This window comes from Nicotiana tomentosiformis, chromosome 4, assembly GCF_000390325.3.
Source record: "Nicotiana tomentosiformis chromosome 4, ASM39032v3, whole genome shotgun sequence".
NCBI lineage: Eukaryota > Viridiplantae > Streptophyta > Magnoliopsida > Solanales > Solanaceae > Nicotiana > Nicotiana tomentosiformis.
In genome coordinates, this window is record NC_090815.1 from 104,935,709 (window position 1) to 104,961,079 (window position 25,371).

The window sequence follows — 25,371 nt, forward strand, 5'->3', positions numbered from 1 at the left end:
TGACAATAATTGGTGTGTATAGCGCATGTATTAAATGTGTTGTACGTATAGTTCATGTAATACATGCGCTATACCCACTAATTATTGTGGGTCAGATTAAATAACAGGTGCGCTATACCTTAACGGAAAAACGTGTCGTTAAGGTATAGCGCATGAATTTCATGCGCTATGTATAAAAATGTTCCCAGTCCATTTTTTTACCTATTTTGGTATTTTGAGTCCAAAAGGCCATCATTTTGGTTACAGACTCGGCTATGTAGACCCCCTCCCCCCATTGACATTTGACAGCTAACTATTGAGTTGCTCTGTTTGTCTAACCAATGATTTCGTGCCACATAGGATGAAGTTGTGTGAATGTACTAGTTGACGACATTTTAAATTTTAAGAAATTACACATATCTGATTTTTTGAGTAATTCTTATGCGAGTATACACTTTTGGGTTTAAGAATAATTATCCTTTCACATCTTGAATGGGATAATAAAAAAGTTTAATCTTAAATCGACAGTCAAATTAATTAATATTATTGAATGTATTTTCAAACAAATCCACTTGCATAACACAAAAATATGATTCAGATCATTTAGCTTAATTGACCACGTTGTAGATCAAGTCAAGTCTCAATGACTTTGATGCATCATGAAATCAGAAAAACTCCTAAGATTTATATATGAAGTTTGCTCGCTTCTCAACCGCTTCATCCCTATGTAGCTATGCAGTTAGACACATATAAAAATTTAATTCACTATTTTTCTCTCTATTACTTTTACTTAACTCCTTTCATTCTCTTTCATGTTACGACACATCATATATGTACAAGTCTACCAGACATTAGGGGACGCTCAACTGAATAGGATTATTATTATTTTTTCTTATAACTTTTTGTCTATTATATAACAAAGTTATTTGCGAATAGGTGCACTAACACACCTTAAAAATCGTTAGGTGGCGACTCTTTTCTTTTAATACCCATGTAAAAGAGTTGTCACACGTCGAAACCCGCTTTAACGAGAGAACGAGGTGCGACAGCAGCATCCGCTTACAACCTTGATCCCATCTACGACAAATAACCTTATATGCTCTTCCTGCTAGGACGGAGGCAGTTGCTTCCGACTCTGTCATCATAGGTATTGTTCCGGTCTGTCATAGAGATGCATCAATCTTATTTGATCCAGGCTCCACTTGTTCTTATGTGTCATTTTATTTTGCTCCGTATTTGGGTGTATCCCGTGATTCTTTAAGTTCTCCTGTCTATGTGTCTACACCTGTGGGAGATTCTATTATTGTTGACCATGTGTATCGGTCGTGTTTGGTTTTTCTTAGTGGTTTTGAGACTAGAGACGATTTATTATTGCTCAGTATGGTAGACTTTGATATTATTTTGGGCATGGATTGGTTGTCGCCCTATCATGCTATCCTTGATTGTCATGCCAAGACGGTGACGTTGTCTATGCCAGGTCTACCGCGGTTAGAGTGGAGAGGTACTTTAGATTATATTCCTATTAGGGTTACTTCATTTCTAAAGGCTCAGCGGATGGTTGAGAAGGGGTGTGATGTGTACCTGGCATATGTGAGAGATGTCAGTGTTGATACTCCTATGTCGAGTAAGTTCCGGTAGTGAGGGATTATCCAGATGTATTCCCAGCGGATCTTCCAGGCATGCCGCCCGACATAGATATCGACTTTGGTATTGATTTGTTGCCGGGCACCCAGCCCATTACTAATCCACCCTATTGTATGGCCCCGGCAAAGTTGAAGGAGTTAAAGGAACAGTTGCAGGAGTTGCTTGATAAGAAGGGGTGTTCATAAAAACCTGAAAAACCGAACCAAACCAAAAACCGAACCAAACCGACTAAAACAATTGATACTTTTTCGGTTTGCTTTGGTTTTGGTTTTGAATTTTAAAAACCGACCAAATATGGATTGGTTTTGGTTTTAATAAAAAAATAATCAAAAAAACGAACCAAACCGAATATAGAAATAGTTATTTAAAATTTATTATTATACATATCTATATGTATATTTTTATACTAAGTTTCTAAAATTTTATGTTACATTTTAATAGTTTACACTTTTAGTCTAGTTCTTTGGTATTATAATAATCCAGTTCTTTGCCTTTACATTCTAGTTTGATTGATAATTTTCTTTTTCTAAGTAGAAGAATTTATTTCATGTTAAAAATAATCTATTTTTAATTGAGTCTTAAAATTATTCATTACTATTTGGTTCAATTATCATCAATATATCTTGGTAAATGATAGATTTCTCAAAGAGAAATTGGTTTGAGAATGCTTGTTAAAAATATAGTAACCAGAATATGTCTTTGGTATATGTCTCATATTTAAGAAAAAACCGATAAATAACCGGAAAACCGACAAAAATCCAATCAATAAAAAACTGACTTAATTGGTTTGGTTTGGTTCCAAAATTTTAAAAAACCAACTTACTTGGTTTGGTTCTTTTTTTAGGGAAAAGTCGATCGAAATCGAATCATCAACTCCCCTATTGATAAGGGCTTCATTCGGCCCAGTGTGTCGCCTTGGGGTGCTCCAGTCTTATTTGTAAAGAAGAAGGATGGTTGTATGCGAATATGTATTGATTATCGCCAGTTGAACAAGGTTACAGTGAAGAACAGATATCCATTGCCACATATTAATGACCTATTTGATCAACTTCAGGGTGCAAGAGTGTTCTCTAAGATCGACTTGCATTCAGGCTATCATCATTTGAAGATTCGGGAGCTAGATATCCCGAAGACTACCTTCCAGACTCGGTATAATAATTACGAATTCCCTGTGATGTCATTTGGGCTGACCAACGCCCCCAGCCGCATTCATGCACTTGATGAACAACATATTTAAACCCTATCTTGACTCGTTCGTCATTGTGGTTATTGACGATATTCTGCTGTACTCCCGGAGTCGGGAGGATCATGAGCAGCACCTGAGGAATGTGCTTCAGACCTTGAGATAGAAGAAGTTATATGTAAATTTTTTAAAGTGTGAATTCTGGCTAGATTTGGTGGCATTTTTGGATCATGTAGTATCGAATGAGGGGATCAAGGTAGATTCGAAGAAGATTGAAGCAGTGCAGAGTTGGCCCATACCGTCTTTAGCTACGGAGATCCGAAATTTTCTGGGTTTGGCGGGGTATTACCGTCTATCTGTAGAGGGTTTCTCGTCTATTGCAGCACCTATGACCAGATTAACCCAGAAGGGTGCTCCATTTAGGTGGACCGAGGAGTATGAGGAGAGCTTTCAAAAGCTCATGACTGCTTTGACTACAACCCCTAGTGTTGGTATTGCCTACAGGTTTGGGGTCTTATACTATGTATTATGATGCGTCACGCATTGGTCTCGACGCGGTGTTGATGCAGGATTATAGGGTGATTGCCTACGCGTCTAGACAACTGAAGGTGCATGAGAAGAACTATCTTGTCCACGACCTCGAGTTAGCAGTTATTGTTCATGCCTTGAATATTTGGCGGCACTATTTGTACGGCGTCCCTTGTGAGGTCTACACCAATCACTAGAGTTTACAACATCTGTTCAAACAGAAGGATCTTAACTTGCGGAAATGGAGGTGGTTATAGTTGCTTAAGGACTATGATATCACCTTTATATATCATCCCGAAAAGGCCAACATGCTGGCTGATACCTTGAGTCGCAATGCGAAGAGTTTGGGCAGCTTAGCATATCTACCGATAGTAGAGAAGCCAGTAGCCTTGGATGTTCAGGCCTTGGCCAACAAGTTTGTTAGATTGGATGTTTCTGAGCCAAGCCAAGTGATGGATTGTGTGGTTTCTCGGTCTTCTCTTTATGACCGTATCAGAAAGCGCCAGTATGACGACCCCCATTTGCTTGTCCTTAAGAACACAGTTCAGCACGGTGATGCCAAGGAGGTCACTATTGTAGATGGCGATGTATTACAGATGCATAGTAAGCTATGTGTGCCCAATGTAGATGGCTTGCATGAGTTAATTCTCCAAGAGTCTCACAGTTCGTGGTACTCCATTTATCTAGGTGCCGCGAAGATGTATCAGGACCTAAGGCAGCATTATTGGTGGAGGAAAATGAAGAAAGACATAGTAGGGTACGTAGCTCGGTTCCTAAATTGTCAGCAGGTGAAGTATGGGCATCAGTGGCCAGGTGGATTGCTTCAAAAGCTAGAGATCCCAGAGTGAAAATGGGAGCGGATCACTATGTATTTTGTTGTTGGACTCCCATGGACTCAGAGGAAGTTCGATGCAGTTTGGGTGATTGTGGATAGATTGACCAAGTCATCTCATTTCATTCCAGTGGTGACTACTTACTCTTAAGAGCAGCTGGCTTAGGTTTACATTCGCGATATTGTTAGGCTTCATGGTAGGGAATCCATATTGAGGGCATCCATATTAAGGGCATCCATATCCGAAATACTGGGCAACTTATCATGGTAGTGAATCTCCCTTAAATGAAAGGGCACATGGGACTCATACTCTCTAGGTCTAACGGTAGGTGGAGTCTGTATATATGGAGCATGCTTATTTGCGGCATCATGCTCCTAGTTAAATCAGGTTGCTCATTCTCATTCTCATTAGCAAAGCGCGGTTCCTTATCATCGTCTCCCTCATCAGGGAAGGGTGTTTCATCTCCACACTCATCAGCATTGTTGTCATAATCACTATCATCTTCCTGACTCTGTGAATCTGCTAGATCCTGATTAAATATATCGTCTTTGGGCAACTGAGTAAGGACATGACCATTATGTTGCTCGTTTTCACTGAACAACCAATAAAATAATGAGTTTCTCAAAGTCAACCCAATATAATATATTAACTGTATCTCTTAACTTACAATTCATAATTGGTAGATAGCCCATGATGCACATTATCGAGTTGCTGATGACTCACGGATGGACCAGCATGAGCCAAACCACCAAAATTAGGTATATTCCAACTGTTGGTTGGTTCATAACTTGTAAGATTCATATCTGGTCGGTACCCCTTTGGAAGATATAAGTGTTAGTACGAATATGATACGTAAAAAAATAATCATACTACAACAAGAAAAATTGAAATTTACCACTCGACGTGTGAATTATGTAAACTCGGGGAGCAATTGTGTCCTCGCTCCTCATTCGCCAATTCAGGAATCACGAATTATGTAAATACGGGGACAAACGTGTTGTTAAGGTATAGCGCATGAATTTCATGCGCTATATATTCCCAGTCAGTTGTTTCACCTATTTTGGTGTTTTGAGTCCAAAAAGCCATTATTTTGGTTATGGACTCGGCTATGTAGACCCCCTCCCCCCATTGATATTTGACAACTAACTATTGAGTTGCTTTGTTTGTCTAACCAAAGATTTGGTGCCGCATAGGATGAAGCTGTGTGAATGTACTAGTTGACAACATTTTAAATTTTAAGAAATTACACTGTAATGACCCGGCCGGTCATTTTGAGGGTTGTAGCCCTGCTCCCCTATTTACTACTTATTCTATGCTTAATTATTATTGTGTGACTTGCCGGGGTAGTTGGTTTGGTTACGGGGATATTTCGGAATTAGTTGGGACAATTAGTCCCAAGGTTGGAAGCTTAAGTTGAAAGAGTTGACCGGATGTTGACTTATGTGTAAATGACTCCAGAATAGAGTTTTGACGGTTCCAATAGCTCCGTAGGGTGATTTTTGACTTAGGAGTATGTCCGGATATTGATTTGGAGGTTCGTAGGTGATTTTGGCTTGAAATGGCGAAAGTTGGAAAATTAGAAGTTTGAAGATTTGAGAAGTTTGACTAAGAGTTGACTTTGTGGTTACCGGGCTCGAATTTTGGTTCTGGAAGTTGGAATAGGCTCGTTGTGTCATTTACGACTTGTGTGCAAAATTTGAGGTCAATCAGAGTTGGTGTGATAGATTTCAGCATCGGTTGTAAAAGTTGGAATTCATTAGTTTTCATTAGGCTTGAATTAGGGTGTGATTCGTGTTTTTGTTGTTGTTTGATGTGATTTTAGGCCTCGACTAAGTTCGTATCGTATTTTAGGACTTTTTGGTATATTTGGTTGAGGTCCTGACAAGTGGGGATTTTGACTACTTATTTGCGCATTTTGACTTTTGTTTTAGTTCCAAAATGCTTAAAGGAATTCCCGAAAATTGATGAAATATGATTACTTGCAGGAGTATTGGAAAATGAGCCAAAGTGATGAAATTCAACTCAAGAGGAGTGATTTTGAACAAGGACAAAAATCAAACAAAAAGGCTAAAGTGCAGACTGCAGAATTCTGTTTGCGGCCGCAGAACAAGAAGACAATTTGACAATGCTGCAATACAAAGTGCGGATCGCACAATAATTGTGCGGCCGCAGAAGTCAAGGTTCAGAGAGTTGGGAATTCAAGACAATTAAGATCTGCGGACCGCACTATAATTACGCGGCCGCAGAAATCAAATGTGCTGCCACACCCAGAATTGTGCGGTCCGCAGAACTCAAGAAGTGCTGCCGCAGTTCAGAATTGTGCGGCCGAAGTAACCACTCCTATCAATAGCTGCAGTAAAGTGCGGACCGCACACAGAATTGTTTGGCCGCAGAACCACCGAAAGGGCAATTTTGTCCGAAAATTTCAGCTGTGTATAAATAGTCTTTTTTGACGAAATTAGGTCAAGTTTTGTATATTGAAAGTACTGTAGCCGTTTTTCCTTCCTTCGTTAGGCAACTTTAGCTTATATTGGTGATTTAACATTAGATTTTCATCTTTTAATCTTGCAATATGAGTTTTATCATCTTTTCTTCTTTATTTTCTTCTTTACCCAATATGAGTTGCTAGATTTTTAGGTAGGGTTGTGACCCAACCCTAGTGTGTGAACCTAATGGGTATTTGATTTAGGGCATGTTTATGGTTGGGTGTTTATTATTTAGCCTTGCCTTGCTATTTAGCCTTGCCTTGCTATTAGTTCAAGCCTATTTGACTTTGTCTCTACTTGAGAAAGAGAGACTTAGTCTAGGAAAGGTTGGCTAACAAGAATTTGGGATGAAATCAAGAGATTGATAGTCCCAATTAAAGGGTTGAACCTAGAGATAGTAAAACCCGACTTGAGCATTTTATCAACTGCTTTGTACGATGCCCATTTGGACTTTAGAAAGCCAAATTGGGCAAAACCACTCTCTTACCGAGAGGTATTGAGTGGGTAATTGTGTGTTGATAGCTATAATACACCCCGACCAACAAAATATGCTTTAAAGCTTACAACCCGTTAGGAAAACACCTAGGTGAAGGTCATAACCCTAGGTCTTTTACATTATTTGAAAACAACAACAAAAACAATATTATCTAGGTTTATATTTTAGAATTGCAAACCTTAGCATTATTTGAGAAGTAAAAACAAAACTATCTTTGTGGAAGTGCAATCAAGATACTTCACGTGCTTATTCTAAATATATACCACCAATCCCCTCTCAGCTCCCTATGGATTCGATCCCGACTCCTTGTTGGGTATTATTATTGCAATCGACCATTTCACAACCCCGAATAGAGGTGTGACTTGGACGAGATCAATTTTTGGTGCCGTTGCTGGGGATCGAACCCGGGTCACCCGCTATATATTTGGCTTTGTGTGTGATATGTATTATTTTCCTTCCATATTACTAATATTTTTGGTGAAACAACTGTAGGTGAAACAATAGCTCTCAACAACAATGATACTCTTGGAAACATGCCTTTGGGGGATGTGGACGTGGAAGATGACCAAGTTGAAGGAGTTCCTCTTGAACATCAAGCAAATAGATGAGGCCGACCGCCTTAAGACAACGTTCCCGTTCCACCCCCAAATCCACCAAGAGCGGCTCCACATCATGTGTTTCCGAATGAAGGGTATACAAGTGCCATAGTCCCACCCCGCATTAGGGCGGGCAACTTTCAAATCACAAATGTTATGCTCACATTGCTAGAGCAACGAGGATTCTTCACCGGGTCTCCGAATCAAAATGCGTACAAACACTTAAAAGGATTTGTTGACACTTGCTGGGGGAGTAAACAGACAAATGTCTCCAAGGATGCTTTAAGGTTGAGGCTATTTCCTTTCTTACTACGGGGCAAAGCCTTGGATTGGTTAGAAAGATTGCCAAACCATTCCATCCATACATGAGATGAATTGGCAGAGAAATTCAAGTTCTTTTCTCCCGGGCATATGGCTACTCTTAGAGACGAGATTCTAACATTCAAACAAGAACCCAATGAGCCTTTGCATGAGATATGAGATAGGTACCGAACTATGGTGAAAGAGTGCCCGAACAATGACATTACGGAGGATATGATTCAACAAACGTTTTATAGGGGGATCAATACTACCAATCAATGCATGGTCAACTAACTTGCCGGTGGAATTTCATGACAACACCATATGCCGAAGCTTGTAAAATCTTAGATGAAATGGCGGATACTTCATCGGCATGGAAAAGTAGAGCAAATGTTCCTCAAGGTGATCCAAATGTGATTCACCTACATAAAGAATTGCATGATCATGGGCAAGCAATTGTCGAGTTGACCACTACAATGAATCAATTAGCCAAAGCTCAACTTCAACAAGTTTAAGGTTCTAAGTAAGTAAATGCAATGGAGGGTGTCAACATGATGGTAAACAAGAGAAGGCAAAAGGGTCAACAGGTGCAAAACCGTGCAGAACAATATGTGCAAGAAGATAGTGGGTTTGACGAAGATGAATCTTACAATGAACAAGAGGAGGAAGTACAATATGTGAACAACTTCTAAGGGCAAAGAAACAACTCTCAAGGACCGAATCAACAACAATGGCGATCTCACGGTAATCAAGGGAATTGGAACAATCAAAACAACCAAGGTAATTGGAACAATCAAAACAATCAAGGAAATTGAAATAGTCAAAACAACCAAAGCAATTGGGGTGACAATAGTCAAGGATATTGGGGAGGCAACAACCAAGGGGGTGGAACAATAATCAAGGGAATCGGGGGTCGGGCTTTCAAAGCCCCCCCGATGTTTCAACAACCAAACAACCCGCCTCCTCATCCTTCCCATGGTCCCAGCTCTTTCAACAATGAGATGGGGCAAATTGATAACATGTTTAAACAAATGACGGAGAAGAATGCCGACTCTAATGCTCAACTAGCCTCTCATAACACTTCAATTCGCAATTTGGAAGTCCAATTGGGAAAAATATCGCAAGCTTTGAACACTCGTCTTAAGGGGCACTACCAAGTGACACGGTGGTGAACCCAAAGGGTGGAAAAAATACGGTACATGCCATGGTCGTGACTACAAGGAGTGAAAAAGGTGGGGATGCAACCACCTCAAGTCAAAGAAAAATTGTGGATGATGAACTAGTGATTCAAGAAGATGAGATTCCAAACAATTTGGTGCAAGCCAATGATGAAGTAAGAATTGATATTGATGAAAATGTGGAGGAGACTCAAGAGTAAGTGAATCCGTCTAGGGAGCACATTGTAGACATACCGGAACTGGTAGTGCCAAAGGCTAAGGCACCAATGCCAAGGCCTCCTCCTCCATACCCTCAAAGGCTTGCTAAGCAAAATGGCGAGAACCAATTCAAAAGGTTCATTAACATGATGAAAAGCCTATCTATTAATGTGCCATTGGTTGAGTCTTTAGAGCAAATGCCCGGTTATGCAAAGTTCATGAAGGATTTGGTGACAAAGAAGAGGTCGATGAATTGTGAGACTATAAAGATGACACATCAATTGAGTGCAATTGTGCACTCAATGGCTCCTAAATTAGAAGATCCCGGTGCTTTCACAATCTCTTGTACTATTGGAAGTGCCGACTTTGCAAAATCTCTTTGTGTTCTTGGGGAAAGTATCAATTTGATGCCCTACTCAGTTTTAAAGACTTTGGGAATTGGGAAACCAAGACCCACATCTATGAGGTTACAAATGTCGGATCGTACTATGAAGAGACCATTGGGTATTATTGATGATGCGTTGGTTCGTGTTGATAAATTCATCCTCCCGGCGGACTTTGTGATTCTTGACTGTAAAGTAGACTATGAGGTGCCTATTATTCTAGGACGACCTTTCCTTGCTACGGGGAAGGCTCTTCTTGATGTGGAAGTCGGTGAGCTCACTTTCTGGATGGGTGATGAAAAGGTGATTTTCCATGTGTGCAAATCTATGAGTCAACCTAATAGCAAATGAAGTTTGTTCGTTTGTGGACTTGGTGGCCGATGTGATTATTGATGATACTAGTGCCATGATGAATGTGGACGATACTTTGGAGGCCGTTTTGCTCAACCTTGATGATGATGAGAAGGATGGCTATGTGGAATATGTGAATGCATTATAAGGAATGGGGTCCTATACTTATGAACCCCGCAAATTGTCTTTGGATCTTGAAAATCGGAAGACTCCTCCAACAAAGCCCTCAATCGAGGAGCCTCCCGAGTTAAATCCATTGCCTCCACATCTCAGGTATGAATTCCTTGGCCCTTGTTCTACTTTACCGGTTATTATTTCCTCTTGTTTAACTAACGTGCAGGTAGACTCCACATTGGCTGTGCTACAAAAGAGAAAGAAAGCTATCAGATGAACATTGGCGGATATTTGAGGTATAAGCCTTGCCTTTTGCATGCACAAAATTATTTTGTAAGAGGATGCCAAACCCTCCGTTGAACATCAAAGAAGACTAAATAAAGCAATGCAAGAGGTGGTAAAAAAGGAGATCATAAAGTGGTTGGATGCCGGGTTGTTTACCCCATTTCCGATAGTTCGTGGACCTCTTCGGTGCAATGTATCTCAAAGAAAAGGGGCATGACGGTGGTCACCAATGATAAGAACGAGTTAATTCCTACAAGAACGGTGACCGGGTAGAAAGTGTGTATGGACTATCGCAAGCTCAACAAAGTCACAAGGAATGATCATTTCCCACTTCCCTTCCTTGATCAAATGCTTGATAGGTTGGCCGGCCGTACTTTATATTGTTTCCTTAATGGTTATTCCGGCTACAATCAAATTCTTATTGCTCCAGAGAATCAAGAGAAGACTACTTTCACATGTCCCTATGGTACTTTCGCATTCTCGCGGATGCCATTTGGATTATGGAATGCACCGACGACATTTCAATGGTGTATGATGGCTATCTTTACTGACATGGTGGAGGATTTTCTTGAGGTTTTCATGAATGACTTTTCCGTGGTCGAGAATTCCTTTGATGATTGCTTGAAAAATTTGGATAAGATCTTGGCAAGATGTGAGGAGACAAACTTAGTATTGAATTGGGAGAAATGCCACTTCATGGTCGAGGAAGGCATTGTTCTCTGCCACAAAATTTCAAAGCATGGTATTGAGGTCGACAAGGCCAAAATAGAAGTGATTTATAAACTCCCACCCCTACATCCGTGAAGGGAGTGAGGAGCTTCTTGGGTCATGCGGGGTTCTATCGCCGTTTCATCAAGGATTTTTCCAAAGTGGTGAACCCCTTGTGTAAGCTTTTGGAGAAGGATTCCAAATTCTATTTCAACGAGGATTGCATGAAGGCATTCGAATTGCTCAAGTTCAAATTGACTACTACTCCCATTATCACCGCACCAGATTGGAGCTTGCCTTTTGAGCTCATGTGTGATGCAAGTGATGTGGCGGTCGGAGCAGTTTTGGGGCAACGTATCAACAAAATCTTCCATCCGGTCAACTATCCTAGTAAGACCATGAACGATACCCAAGTCAATTACACAGTGACCGAAAAAGAGCTACTTGCTATTGTCTTTGCTATGGAGAAGTTTCGCCCGTACTTGATGGGTACAAAGGTGATTGTCCCCACCGATCATGTGGCGCTTCGGTACTTAATGAGCAAAAAGGATTCAAAGGCGAGGTTAATGCGGTGGGTGCTTTTATTGCAAGAGTTTGATCTAGAAATCCAAGACCGCAAAGGCAGTGAGAACCAAGTGGCGGACCACTTGTCTCAATTGAAGAAGGAGGGGAGGCCACATGACGGCCTTGAAATCAATGACTCCTTTCCTGACGAGAAACTTCTAGCCATTTCAATGACCAAGATGCCATGGTTCGCTGACTTAGCAAATTATCTTGTGAGTGGTATTGTACCGAATGAGTTCTCTTCAAACCAAAGGAAGAAACTCAAACGAGATTGCCTTGACTACTATTAGGATGAACCGTACCTCTTCCGGATTTGTACCGATGGTGTGATTCGAAGATATGTTCCAGAGGAGGAACAAGTGGAAATTCTTGGTGCTTGCCGCTCTTCACCATATGGTGGTTACCATGGGGGGGGGGAGGGGGGAGATAACGGTGGCAAAAGTGTTGAGTTGTGGATTCTATTGGCCTACTCTCTACAAGGACGCTAGTGATCTAGTCAAGCATTGTGATGAATGTCAAAGGACCGGTGGGATTTCTACGAAAAATGAGATGCCCCTCACCACCATCTTGAAGATTGACATTTTTGATGTGTGGTGCATTGATTTCATGGGACCATTCGTAAGCTCTTGTGGGAACACCTACATTTTGGTAGTTGTGGACTATGTGTCAAAGTGGGTTTAAGCCATGGCTCTACCCAACAACGAAGCTCAAAGTGTGGTGGCATTTTTGAAAAAGAACATCTTTACAAGATTTGATACTCCAAGGGCCATTATAAGTGATGGGGGATCGCACTTTTGCAACAAAGCTTTTGATACCTTACTCACCAAGTATGGTTTCACTCACAAAGTCACGACCCCCTATCATCGGAAGTCTCCAACCGGGAGATCAAGAGTATTTTGTCAAAGATAGTGAATGCCAACCGGACAGATTGGTCGAAAAAACTTGATGATGCTCTATGGGCCTATAGGACGGCTTACAAAATACCGATTGGGATGTCTCCATACCGATTGGTGTTCGGGAAAGCTTGTCACCTTCCGGTGAAACTTGAGCACAAGGCTATGTGGGCATTGAAGAAGCTAAATCTTAAGTGGGATGTCGCCGCCAACTTAAGGGTGACACAATTGAATGAACTTGATGAATTTCGGTACCATGCTTATACAAGTTCTTCCTTATACAAGGAGAAGATGAAGTACCCCCATGACAAGTATATTCGGAACAAGGAGTTCAAAGAAGGTGATCTTGTGTTATTGTTCAATTCTCGGTTACGGATGTTTCCGGGAAAGTTGAAGTCTAAATGGAGTGGCCCGTTTGAAGTTGTGAGTGTGACACCTTTTAGTGCATTAGACTTGAAGAATAAAAATGATGAAGTGTTTAGAGTCAATGGTCACCGGGTGAAGCATTATCTTGGAAAAGTTGATAATGTCCACGTCGTGGAATTAATTCATTTCAAGTGATTGATGGTAATCTGCGTCGTGCCGCGACGTTAAATCAGGCGCTTCTTGGGAGGCAACCCATGTTTCTTTTTATTCATGTTTTTCTTCTTTTTAGATAGGTTTTGTTTTGTGCTAACTGGTTTTGAAGTGAATTACAGGAATGAGTGTGCTTTGCAGGAACTGTGCTCGAAAAAATGGCTAAGTGTTGAAAAAGTACGGACCGCACAATCTTGCATGCCAGAGCAGAAAGGATTCTGCGACCGCAAAATTCTTTGTGTGGCCGCACAACTGGAGAACCAAAAATACAAACTCTCTGAAGTTTGCAATTGCAGAGAAATGGCAAATCTGTGAACGCACTTGAAATTGTGTGCCCCGCACAAATATCTGCAGCCGCACCCAATTTTGTGCGGACCGCAGATGTTCAGAGGGACTAGGTACAGAGTGCGGACCACACACAAAGTTGTGCGGCCGCACTCAGCTGCACATTTTCAACCTATAAATAGGCCATTCTCTCACTGTTCCAAACTATACACACTTTGAACTCTTGGCACCTAAGCAAGCACAATGCACAAAAATTGTTTCAAACATCACACTCATTTCATCGTCCTAGATTCTCCCTTGCATCCTTCATCACTGATATGTTCAATTCGTGTTTAAAGTTTTCCAAATTTTCTTAGTTTTTGTTCTTAATTAGTATAGTTATCTTTAGGCCTAAATGTCAGATGATTTATCATGTGTGCTTAAAATTATGTGGGTAATTTCATATGTGCTCATTGGGTGTTGCGTAAATCATGTATCATGTCTAATTTGCCAATACCATATCTAAATTGTGCAAAAAATTGAAAAACCTAAGTTCAGTTCCGTCTAATTTTGAATTGTGCGGTCCGCAGATCCTTGCCAATGAGCATTTAATACGGGAGTTCTATGCCAATGTGGCACATATCAAGAAGGGTACTAAAGTGACCAAGGTGAGAAACTTGAAGGTTCGATTTGATCAAAGCACTCTGAACACCTACTTGGGGCTTGAGGAGGTGGAGCCAGTTCAGTACTAGGAAAGGTTTTCAATGGGTGATGCAGCTCACCCTTGGTTAGCAGAGATCTTGGAGGCCCCAGGACTACCTCCACCATGCATTACAGTGGGGGTTCCCATTGCACGAGCTACCCTCAACTTTGAAGCAAAAGGGTGGCAAACATTTGTATGCAGCCGCATAGACCCGAGCCAAAATGAGAACAATCTTCCAATCCCCCGGGCAGTCTTGGTGGGATCTATCATGGCCGGGTACCCAATCAATGTGGGTGACATCATGTCGTCCAACATTTCAGTTGTTGTCAGACAGGGTGAGAGCTCCTACCTGTATCCTAACACCCTCACGGAGTATCTCACAGATGCGGGGGTGGAGCCGAGGTGCTTTGATACGAAGGTTCGGGCTAAGAAGCCCTTCTCCTGGTATTCTTTGAAGGACCCAAGGAACCCGAAGCTCAAGGGTAAGTCAACTGCTACCATAGGCCAGTCTGATAAGCCATCGGTGGTGGTTGCAGATTCAGCTGCTATGCCTTCTACAGATTCCATGCCTTCCACAGCAGCTGGTCCTTCCATCGAGACAGCTGACATGCCACCACCTCCATCCTCTAGACCATCAGCATCAGTATCAGTGCCTTCCTCCTCTACATATCCACTCACTGCGCTGCGAGTCTCCCAGACATTGGCGAGTCTTAACAACTGGATACAGACAGCTACTGCAAAGCTGTTTGACATATCCAGTATCATTGCAGCTTAGTCTTCTACCCTAGCAGCACCACAGATTCCTCCGTCAGTGGAGGAAACATTGAAGAAGATCTTGGACAATCAGAAGACCATCATGGATGCATTGGTGACACATGGGGGAGCTATTGAGGAGTTGGGAAAATAGGTGAAGAAGATGAGGAAATCATAGACCTCAAGAAAATCAGCGGACAAGTTGAGAAAAGAGGTGACCAAGATAGCAACAGCTGGTGATCTTCCATTTGACTTATTGATGGAGACAGATCCATTAGTACCAGAAGACCCATCAGCACCATAAGCACCAGTGGCACCAGCTGGCTAGTCTGACGAGCCAGACCTTGCTGCCCATACTACTGAGGAGGTGCTTTAGATGTTCACCAACCCCGTTACTCCCCGAGCAGAGGATGATGAAATCCAGTTGGAGGAGCCTGAGGGTGGTGATGCTGCCATGCACACTGAGACCACATAGGGAGTTCTTTTTACTCTCTTCCCTCCCTTATTTTGATTTTTGTTAAGCATTGAGGACAATGCTTATTCTTATTTAGGAAGGTGGTCCATTTTGATTTGATATGACATTGGCCTGTAATAACTATAATACTTTCTTTTTTAATCTTTATTTTCCTTTTCATTATGTATATATTCCTCCCTCTCTATTGATGTATATATTCTCTTTCCCATTCTCGGCTTGTATATTCATCTTTGCTTTCAGTAGTTACTTCATAACTTTTTTATTTTGTTTCTTAGTAGTTTAGCTTATTATTTACTTTAATAGCTTCTTGTTGATTTGGTAGCTTCTTTTTATATTTAAGTGATCAATAAGCCTTTGGTTTTATTAATGCCATGGTTCTTTCCAAAGGTTATTTTTGTGTGAACCGGGTGGCTCTTTCCAACGATGGATGACGTGACAACCTTCTTAATGGATTGAGTCTGTTTTGATGTTTAGGTAAAAACAGTAGTAATAATGAATAAAAAGGGTTAAGCATGATTCACTTGGTACCAACACACTTAACTACACGCTTATGGTTAAAAATAAGCTCTTGAAAAGAAATGGCTCTTGTTAGTGACCTTGTGACTCTTGTGTTGACTTAGGCAATCATCGAGTGGTTTAGTTGAACAATTAGTGATTTTCAATCTTGAATATGGTTGTTGTGTGCCCTAGACTCTATCCTCTTTAACAATCCAACTGTGTGAGAGGTGATATATTTTGTTGCAAGTCCAAGTACCCGCGCGAATGGTCTAGAACTTGCCCTGAATGTGTTTCTAGGCAAAATTCTAAGTTTTGCTTGGCTTGAGAAGGATTGTAGGCTCTCCTTGACCCGTTTTGAAATTTTTCATGGCCCACCAATGGTGTTATCCCTAGTCAACCCTTTTAAGCCTAAAGCCTTTCTCATTTGATAACCTTGTTACAAGCCTTTACCCGTTTTGTAGTGACACTCTCTTGGCACCCGAGCTTTCCTTAACACTCATGAGAAGCAAATTGGCGAAAATATAAGTTTGGGGGAGAGACGAGGAGTTTGAAAGTGGTATCAAGGTACAAATAGAGAAAAGAAATGAAGGAAAAGAAAGAACAAAAGAAATACACAAAAAGAAAGTGAATAAATTGAAGAGTTGAAGGGATTCAAAGAAAAGCAAAAGTGTGAAGCATGGAGAAAACAAAGAAGGAGAAAATGAATATCATGACCAAGAAAGAGTGATGTCAAGTCTCTCTAGTTCCCCTAAGGAAAAAGGAAATGACTCAAAGAGTCGGCAAAGTATGAGCCAAAATGAGAAAATGGAGTGCTTAAGAAAAGATAAACCCGTTCTATTCCAACATTTCCTACCTTAGTCCAAAAGCCTTCATTACATGCAGAAAAAGCCCTATGTGATTTCAAGCCGAGTGAACTTACATTAGTGGTGCTTTACATGAGGGGCAAGCATATGGTACTTAGAGTCGTGCTTGTGACATTCTTTTGAGAGTGATGAGCGAACTTTTCACAAATCATTGAATTGAGTGCTACATTCTTAAGTTAGATGAGCTAATGAAGAGCATAGGAGGAGGAATTTGAGATCCATAGTGACCTACATGAAAGTTCAAACTTCTTTGACGAGTAAAGTCAACTCTTGATGCTCAAGTGTCACATTAGAGCTATTTGTGCTTTAACCTTCAAAACATTGCCTTGTTGATGATTCTTGAGTGTGTGGGTAATTGTTGGTCCCAATTGATATGTGTTTGATTCACCTTAGCTTAGTTGGAACAACTATATTCTTGTGGAGGTGGGAATTACCTTATTTGCTTGAGGACAAGCAAAAGCTTAAGTTTGGGGGAGTTGATAAGTGAGGATTTTGACTACTTATTTGCGCCTTTTGACTTTCGTTTTAGTTCAAAAATGCTTAAAGGTATTCCCAAAAACTGATGAAATATGCTTACTTGTAGGAGTATTGGAAAATGAGCCAAAGCAATGAAATTCAACTCAAGAGGAGTGATTTTGAACAAGGACAAAAATCAAGCAAAAACGCAAAAGTGCGGACCGCAGAATTCTGTCTACGGCCGCAGAACAAGAAGAAAATTTGACAGTGCTGCAATGCAAAGTGCGGACCGCACAATAATTGTACGGCCACCGAAGTCAAGGTTCAGAGAGTTGGGAATTCAAGACAATCAAGATATGCGGACCGCACTATAATTGTACGGCCGCAGAAATCAAATGTGCGGCCGCACCCAGAATTGTGCGGTCCGCAGAATTCAAGAAGTGCGGCCGCAGTTCAGAATTGTGCGGCCGCAGAAACCACTCCTATCAAGAGCTGCAGCAAAGTGCGGACCGCACATAGAATTGTGCGGCCGCAGAACCTTCGAAAGGGCGATTTTGTCCGAAAATTTTAGCTGTGTATAAATAGTCTTTTATGATGAAATTAGGTCAAGTTTTGAATATTGAAAGTACTGTAGCCGTTTTTCCTTACCTATTTAGGAAACTTTAGCTTATATTGGTGATTTAACATTAGATTTTCATCTTTTAATCTTGCAATATGAGTTTTATCATCTTTTCTTCTTTATTTTCTTCTTTACCTAATATGAGTTGCTAGATTTTTAGGTAGGGTTGTGACCCAACCCTAGTGTGTGAACCTAATGGGTATTTGATTTAGGGCATGTTTATGGTTGTGTGTTTATTATTTAGCCTTGCCTTGCTATTAATTGTAGAATTATTGGTTGCAAATATTAGTTCAAGCCTATTTGACTTGGTCTCTACTAGAGAAAGAGAGATTTAGTCTAGAAAAGCTTGGCTAACAAGAATTTGGGATGAAATCAAGAGATTGATAGTCCCAATTAAAGGGTTGAACCTAGAGATAGTAAAACTCGACTTGAGCATTTTATCAACTGTTTTGTACGATACCCATTTGGACTTGAGAAAGTCAAATTGGGAAAAACCACTCTCTTACCGTGAGGTATTAAGTAGGTAATTGTGTGTTGATAGCTATAATACACCCCGACTAACAAAACACGCTTTAAAGCTTACAACCCATTAGGCAAACACCTAGGTGAAGGTCATAACCCTAGGTCTTTTACATTATTTGAAAACAACAACAAAAACAATATTCTCTAGGTTTATATTTTAGAATTGCAAACCTTAGTGTTATTTGAGAAGTAAAAACAAAACCATCTTTGTGGAAGTGCAATCAAGATACTTCACATTCTTATTCCAAATATATACCACTAATCCACTCTCAGCTCCCTGTGGATTCGATCCCGACTCCTTGTTGGGTATTATTATTGCAATCAATCGTTTTACAATCCCGAATAGAGGCGTGACTTGGCTGAGATCAAGTTCCGGGGGATTCAGTGGATTTTGGAGGGTTAGCGGATTGAATTTTGATTTTAAAAGATGGCTGATGAGTTCTGGACTGGTGTGATCGCACCTGCAAAGGTCTTGGTCGTAGGTGCGAGGATGCAGAAGCGAAGGGGGCATCGCAGAAGTGAGTTTGGCTGGGTTGTTGATGGGTCGCTGGTGCGAGGGAAATACTGCATCTGCAAGCTCGCAAATGCAGAAGGATGGTCGCATAAGCGGAATGGGGACTTGAGAGGCGGGTCCGCAGAAGCGGACGATTTTGCGCAGAAGTGCACCTGCAGGTGCGGGCTTGTCACTGCGGAAGCGAAAGGGCGGGGGTCTAGTGTAACTCTGCAGATGCGGAACTTTGACCGCAAAAGCTTGACCGCAGATGCGGTTAAGTGGAGCGCAGGCGCGAAAGGCCCTGGAGAGAATTATATTAGAAGGGTTTCCGATATTTTTGTCATTTTGGACTTTGCAAGCTCGGATTAAGGCAATATTTGAGGGGGTTTCGAGTGATTTTTTGATGTAGGCCACTTTTGATCACTTTTATGCCATTGAATTTCCCACCTAGTTTATATGTTCTAAAGGTGAAATTTTGGGAGTTTTGGGCTAGGGATTGGAGAATGAAATTTGGGGATTTGAGTGAAGATTTAGTGTCAGAATTTGGTAAATTTGGTATCGTTGGACTCATGGTTGAATGTGTGTTTGCATGCTGTAACTTTTATTAGATTCCGAGACGTGGGCTCGGGGTTAACTTTTGAGTTGACTTTTTGACTTTTGATTAAGAATTTAGCATTGTCATATAGAATTGATTCTAATAGCTTGAGTTGATTGCATCGAATTGTTTGTAGCTAGATTCGAGGTGTTCGGAGGCTGATTTGCGAGGCAAGGGCTTGCTAGCGGAGTGATTCGATTTGCTTGAGGTAAGTATCGTATTTAAACTCGGATGAGGCACCAGTTGCCTGAATTGTTGTGATAGCTACGTACTATTGGGTGCGCACATGCGTGGGGATGAGCCCATGTGCGGGCACCGGGGTCATATATTCATGTTCGGGTAGTGTTTGGGCTTTTATAAGCCTAGAACTGACTGTTAAGCTTTAAGCTATGATATCTCACATGTTGTAACAGTTTATGTGATCTATTTGAGCCATGATGAGGCTACATAGAGGTTTAATCCCTGAACAAACTTGATAAATACTTTTCAGTGATGAAATTGCCATTTCTAGCTATGATAGCACACTTTGCACATGCCTACACTTTAGCATGTCATTTATACCAGTCCACGAGCATGAGAATCTTATTTTATTCATCATATACATGTATACTTGTTTAGTTGATTCTGTATGATATGTATGGACGGGAGGCCTGTGACTATGCCGGGCGGACTATGTTATTGGCACATGAGTTGTCCATACGGATCCATATATTGATATTATTGGCATGTGAGTTATTTCTGCGAATCCATATATTGATATTATTGACACGTGCGTTGTCCGTGTCGCACGTGAGTTATCCGTGCAGGTTCTATTGTTAGCACATGAGTTGTCCGTGTAGCGTGTGAAATTTGCATTTTCTTGATCATTTATCTAATTTAATTGTTTCCTTCCTCTACATGCCATGATATTGTCTGAGCAGGGTATTTGAGAAATTGTGCACATGCACACACGGATATTCTGCTCACGAAATTTGATCAGTTGGTTCTAAATGTTGTTCTGTGCTGGTTTATAAAGGCAGAACCACACCAGAATAGCTAGTATCATCAATAATTTAAGCTTCTCTTACCTTTCCTTGTTTATTTATGATACTTATTGAGTTGGTTATAATCATACTAAACTCTGTACCTCATGTACAGATCCAGGTATTTCCGGGCACGGTGGTTGCTGATCTTGGAGTTTTTAACTGTTCTGAGATTATCGAGGTAGTTACTTTGGCGTCCGCAGACCTTGACTCTTCTCCTTTATCTTTTAGTTTTACTTATATTGTTCTATCTTCTTAGATAGTGTTTCAGACTATGTTATTGTATAGATGGTCATGTACTCAGTGTCACCCAGATTTTGGGAAAGTTTGTATTCGAGTCGCAGTTGTTCATATCGTCTAATTATAAAAGCTATTACTAATAAACTTGCTTCATCTTATTTTTAATACAAAATGCTTAGTTTTATGGTGATTGTCGGCTTGCCTAGTTCTGTGATTGGCGCCATCACGACGTGTTGAGTTTTGAGTCATGACAAGTTTGTATCAGAGCCTAGGTTACATAGGTCTCACAAGTCATGAGCAGGTTTAGTAGAGTCTTGAGGATCGGTACAGAGACATCTGTACTTCTTCGAGAGACTGCCAAACCCTTAGGAAACTTCATATTCTTGTATTCTTGTCATGCAAATTTATTGATTTCAGAAACTAAACTTCTGTTATCCTATTCTCTCACAGATGGTGAGGACACGTGCTATCGGATCGAGCAGACAGCCACCAATACCACCAGCTAGTGCCACGAGGGGTCGGGGCCATGACTAGTGGTAGAGGCTGAGGTGCAGCTAGTACAGTAGCTAGAACGGCACCTGTAGACCCACCAATTGCTCCAGCTCAGGAGCAGGTTCCATATATGGTTGAGCCGGTGGGACCAGCTCAGGCACCAGATGTGCCTATTGTGATTCCAGGCCTTCAGGAAGCTTTGGCCCAGATATTGACTGTTTGCACTAGCCTTGCTCAGGTGGTTTCAGTTCCAGCCGCGCCAGCCACTTCTCAGGCCGTAGGAGGTACTCAGACTCTCGTTGCCCGTACTCTAGAGCAGGAATTGCAGAGACTCTAGACATCATCGGTACTACCAGTCCAGCCGGTTGCAGTTGCTCAGACCCAGGTGGATCCCGTTATGAGTGATGAGGAGCAGAAGAGATTAGAGAAGTTTGGGAGGCTCAAGCCTCCAATATCCAGTGAGGCTGAGTCAGAGGATCTCAGGACTTCTTGGATAGGTGCTAGCGGATTCTTCATACGACGACTATTCTGGAGACTAGTGGGATCTCATTTACTACTTTTCAGCTGAGGGGGCAACCTTCAGATTGTGGGAGACCTATGAGCAGGGTAGGCCAGCCGGTGCTGCACCACGTTCATGGCATGAGTTCTCCATTCTCTTCTTGGAGAAGTTTGTGCCATCGACCCGTAGGGAGGAGTTACGTAGGCAGTTCGAGCAGCTACGCCAGGAGGGCATGTCTATGACCCAGTATGAGATAAAATTTTCAGAGTTGGCTCGTCACGCGATATGGTTGGTTCCCATAGAGAGGGATAGGATTAGGGTTCATTGATGGCCTCAGCTATCAGTTGCGTTTTGTTATGACTTGGGAGAATGCATCAGGTGCTAGGTTTGATGAGGAGGTTGATATTGCTCGGCGGCTAGAGTTGGTCTGTAGTCAGGAGAGTGAGGAGAGGGAGGCCAAGAGGCGTCGTGGTTCGGGTGGTTTCAGCGGTGCTTCTTCTGGGGTCAGTCCCACCACAGTAGGGTTCGTCCTTATAGGTCCGCTTAGATGGCTTGTCCAGTTCATTGTGGTGCATCAGTTAGCCACAGTTCTTACAATGATCGTTCGGGTCGGTCATTATTCAGTGCATTATCGGTGGATAGTTCTTATCATGCATCGTCTTCTCAGGTTACTACAGGCAGTTCCTTGGGTTATTAGGAGCAGCGGCTTCATTACAGGAGGGATTGTTTCGAGTACAGGGACTTGAGTCATCTCAAAAGGGATTGCCCTAGATTGTTGAGTGGGGTTCCACAATAGAGTTCTCAAACGCAGTGATCACAGGTCATTGCTTCAAACGCAGGCCAGAGGTCAGAGGCCAGAGGTCAGAGGCCAGAGGCCAGAGGTCGATGATTCTATGTTATTCCTGCCAGGCCAGAGGTCGTTGCTTCAAACGCAGTGATCACAGGTATTGTTTTAGTGTGCCACAGGGATGCTTCCACATTATTTGACCCTGGTTCTACTTATTCCTATATATCTCCCACGACCCCAATTCCCCTCTATAGGACGTCGTGATGACACCTAATCTCTAAGACTAGGTAAGCCAAATAACATGCGGAATAATTGAAATAACAATAAATATAAGTCTCAAACTCAACATCTATATAAAAATAACATTACAACTCAGCATATACAAATCCTGAGACCCGGCGTAATACAAGTCACAAGCTCTAAGTATGAATACTGGATAATCCTATACATCATATCTATATATAAAGGATAATGAAATAAGAGATCTAGAGAGAGGGGGACTCTGAGGCCTGCGGACACCGGAAGATATACCTTGAAGTCTACACAGTAGAATCCCAATTAATGCCTGAGCTACTAAGAAGTTTATGGATCTGCACAAAAATATGTGCAAAAGAGTAGCATGAGTACACCACAACGGTACCCAGTTAGTGCCAAGCCTAACTTCGGTAGAGTAGTGACGAGGTCAGGTCAGGGCCCTACTGAAAATAATAAAAGACTGAACAAATGTAGGCAGTGTAATAAAGACAGTAATGAAATTGAAACAACGAATAGTATACCAAGATTAGCTACACATAACTAAGAAAATAGTGCAACACAGAGAAAGACAATTAATAGTATGCTAAGAAAAATAACGATCAAAGACAAGTACAAAGAATGGGAAAATGTCAACAAGAGTTACTGCCGAGGTACCGCCTCGTAGTCTCAAATCACAAAAATAAGTCACAATCTTTCCTTATATCACCGCGGGAGTCTTTACATTTAGTTTTGAAAATCATTTTTCGTAGCATCCCGCGTTTTAGCCCATCTTATCACACCGCATGGCTTCTAGTAGTTCTCCTACTAGCCACGCGTATCAAGCTCACCTTATCTCACCGCATGTGTTTCAACATCCAAACCTTATACCATCAATATCACAACGTACCACAAATCGCACCTCAAGTGCCCAATATCACAAATTGCCAGAGAAACCAAACAATAACAGAATTTTACAATAAGGAGCCCATGGCTCAACCACAATGTACAGAAAGTCTCAACAATAATAACCGGAAGAATAACTCAATGGAAAGATATTTCACAACTTAACAATTTGCCTCAATAGGAATCACGGCCTTTGCAACTAAATACCAATTTCAACAACAAGATATTCCAAGAATAGTAATTTCAAGTAAGAATTCAACAGTTAAATAATGAATACGGAATAAGGAAACAAGAATTTCAACTAAACATGTAGAGCAAATATCAAGTAAGAGATAAGACAAGTAGACATGTGAAATTAGACTAAATATGATGACTATAACATGTTAAAGTAACTCAATTAAAACATGAAAGGAATCTACATAGCTAAAACTGACAATTTTCATATTTAGCCTGTGTACACACTCGTCACCTTGCGTGTGTGGCTCTTACACATCACAGTTATCACAAAAAACACCAATCCTAAGGGAAAATTCTCCCACATAAAGTTAGGCAAGCCACTTACCTCAAACCACGCTAAACCAATCCACTAGAAGGCCTTTCCCTCGATTTTCCAACTCTGAACAGCTCGAATCTAGCCAAAATAATTTCATACTATAAATATAACTATAGAAAACTAATTCAAACAATGAAATTACGATCTTTTCAAAGAAGTGAAAAATCGACCCAAAACGTCAAACTCAAGCTCGCATCTCGGAACCCGACCAAAATTATAAAATCCGAATACCCATTCGATATCGAGTCCAACCATACAAGAATTATTCAAATCCGACCTCATTTCGCCTTTCAAAACTCAAAAACTTAGTCTAAGAAGTTCTACCATTTTTCCCCAATTTTTCCAACTCCAATCCCTAATTACAGGATAAAAACAATGATAGATTCGAGTAATTTAACCAAAATTGAGTTAGGAATTCTTACCCCAATGTTCTCTCTGAAAATCCCTCGAAGTTTAACAAAAATCGAGTTAGAAATTCTTACCCCAATGTTCTCTCTAAAAATCCCTCGAAATTTTTCCTCAAACCGAGCTCTCTAAGTCCAAAATGTGAAATATGAAATAAACCCTCGATTTCAACCTTAAGTTCTACTGCCTAGTGATTTACACATCGCAATCGCACAAGACAAATTCTGCCCAGCTCCATTTTACTCTTCATGTTCGCGTGAAACAAAATGTGAACGCAATAAACAAGTTGTCTCCACTCCGCGACCGCATCCCAGGCTACGCAATTGTGTAGAACAAGCTGCCTCAGCCCCCAACCTCAACATTCCTTCTACGCGAACGCGACCTCTTCCACGCATTCGCGATTCACTGCAAGCCAACCTTCTGCGATCGCAGACATCCCTTCACGGACGCATAGAGAAAAATTCCCCCAGTGCCAAACTACTCTTTGTGATCGCGTTATTCCACTCGCGATCACGTACAAGGAAACCAGAAGCACCAGATTCAGCAATCATCCATGATTCGAAATGCGGCGAACTTGATCCGAATTACACCCGAGGCCCCCGGGACCTCAACCAAATATATTAACAAGTCCTAAAATATCATACGAACACGCTCGAAGTGTCAAATCACATAAAAAATACAAATCCTATGAATCACAACC

General features: G+C 41.3%; 1 protein-coding gene across 1 annotated transcript; it reads left to right on the plus strand.

The window, feature by feature from the left end:
• The first annotated feature begins 3,642 nt into the window (after positions 1-3,642).
• On the plus strand, positions 3,643-4,182 carry LOC138910285 (uncharacterized). Its single transcript, XM_070201514.1, has one exon. The coding sequence runs from the start codon at positions 3,643-3,645 to the stop codon at positions 4,180-4,182; it is 540 nt and encodes a 179-aa protein (XP_070057615.1).
• The last annotated feature ends 21,189 nt before the right edge of the window (positions 4,183-25,371 follow it).

What these genes read in the sequence shown, in the direction of transcription:
- LOC138910285 (XM_070201514.1), top strand. Translation starts at nt 3,643, where the DNA reads ATGCTGGCTGATACCTTGAGTCGCAATGCGAAGAGTTTGGGCAGCTTA.